The sequence below is a fragment of the Verticillium alfalfae genome, genomic scaffold (genome assembly GCF_000150825.1).
Source record: "Verticillium alfalfae VaMs.102 supercont1.19 genomic scaffold, whole genome shotgun sequence".
NCBI lineage: Eukaryota > Fungi > Ascomycota > Sordariomycetes > Glomerellales > Plectosphaerellaceae > Verticillium > Verticillium alfalfae.
Genome location: NW_003315020.1, coordinates 47,988 through 49,261, shown reverse-complemented (window position 1 = coordinate 49,261; position 1,274 = coordinate 47,988). Strand labels below are relative to the sequence as shown.

General features: G+C 61.9%; 1 protein-coding gene across 1 annotated transcript; it reads left to right on the top strand.

Moving 5' to 3' along the window:
- Positions 1-902: 902 nt before the first annotated feature.
- On the top strand, positions 903-1,268 carry VDBG_10111 (predicted protein; the record flags this gene model as incomplete). The annotated part of the gene is made up of 2 exons (XM_002999606.1): positions 903-1,171; positions 1,217-1,268. 2 exons carry the CDS (start codon positions 903-905, stop codon positions 1,266-1,268), a joined length of 321 nt encoding a protein of 106 aa, XP_002999652.1.
- Between the last annotated feature and the right edge of the window lie 6 nt (positions 1,269-1,274).

Here is a 1,274-nt window from a genome sequence, read left to right as displayed (position 1 = left end):
CCGGGCCATACAGTCATCGCGACCCGTTGATGGCCATACTGCAGATGCTGCATCGCCTGGAGACAAAGGTGACGAGACTGACCGACGCAAACGTCGATCGTCGGGTACGTGTCATGGCACTGTGGCACGCGTCAAGTGTACGAAGCTCATGCGGCAACAGGACATTCCGTCGATGGAGGCACCGATCGAGGCACCGTCCACGCAGGAGGCACTGGACGGTGGCGTGCTGACGCCTCTGTCCATGACCTCGCCGGAGTAAATGGCCGTTGGAGTTGCGCGGGGGTGGGTGTGATGCGCTGTGCGTTAGTGTCAGATAGTTTCAATCCTTTTCCGGACCTGTTTTCCATTTCGTGACTGTGCCGTGTAGCATCGCCAGCTGAAGGATGACCCAACAAGCTTGCGTCCCTTCCTGCCTGTTCGTGCCTGGTTCTTGCTTCGTGCTTGGTTCGGTTCGTGCCTGGCCCCTCCGATTCCCGAGGACATGGCACGCTAAATGACGCCAGGACAATGGAGCGCCTTAGCTGCAGATGAGGTGCAGACCAGGTGGGGGGCGGCCTTGACCTGGTATTGGCGAGTTGGTCAGTCCTCGATTGCAGCATCGCATGAACCCTCCACCCCTGATCGTCGCTTACCAGCAACCAGCACCCAATCGCCCACGACCCGGACGAGCGCCGGTCGAGCACGCAACCACGCCACGACGACGTGCCTGGTGGGCCGATCCCATAGCCGCCCGCGCATGGACGGCGACCTTTCATCGCCGGAGCGGGGTGTGCTGGCCTGCGTGCGGCGTGCGGCGGGTGTTGGCCATGGCTATAAAGCAGGCGGCATCAACCGGGCGGCGTCAATGGCTGGCTTGGGCATCTTGGCCTTCTCGTTCTCGCAGCCTCTCATCTTATCCTGCCATGGACGATCCGCGCGTCCGAGACCTGTTCACAGGCATGCCCCTGTCCCTACGCCGGTGGGACGAGCCGCACCCGATGTATAGGCCGGACTACCGCTATCTGTACGAAAACCTGCACGGCGCCATCACGTACTGGCAGCAAGAATATGAAGAGTTGCGGGCAGCGTCCACGGCGTACATCGACGGCCTCCAGGAGGAGATCCGCCGCTTGGCTTCCGAGCTAGCTGCCGCGAAGCAGCGCGACCAGGAGGTTCGTCCGTCCGTCGTCTCGTATGCGTGTGACCACATGCTGACCAGGCCAGGCTCGTGAGCCAGCAGCGCCTACGACACTCGAAAGGCGATGTGGGCTTTTTCCGTAGATACGTGAGGGCTG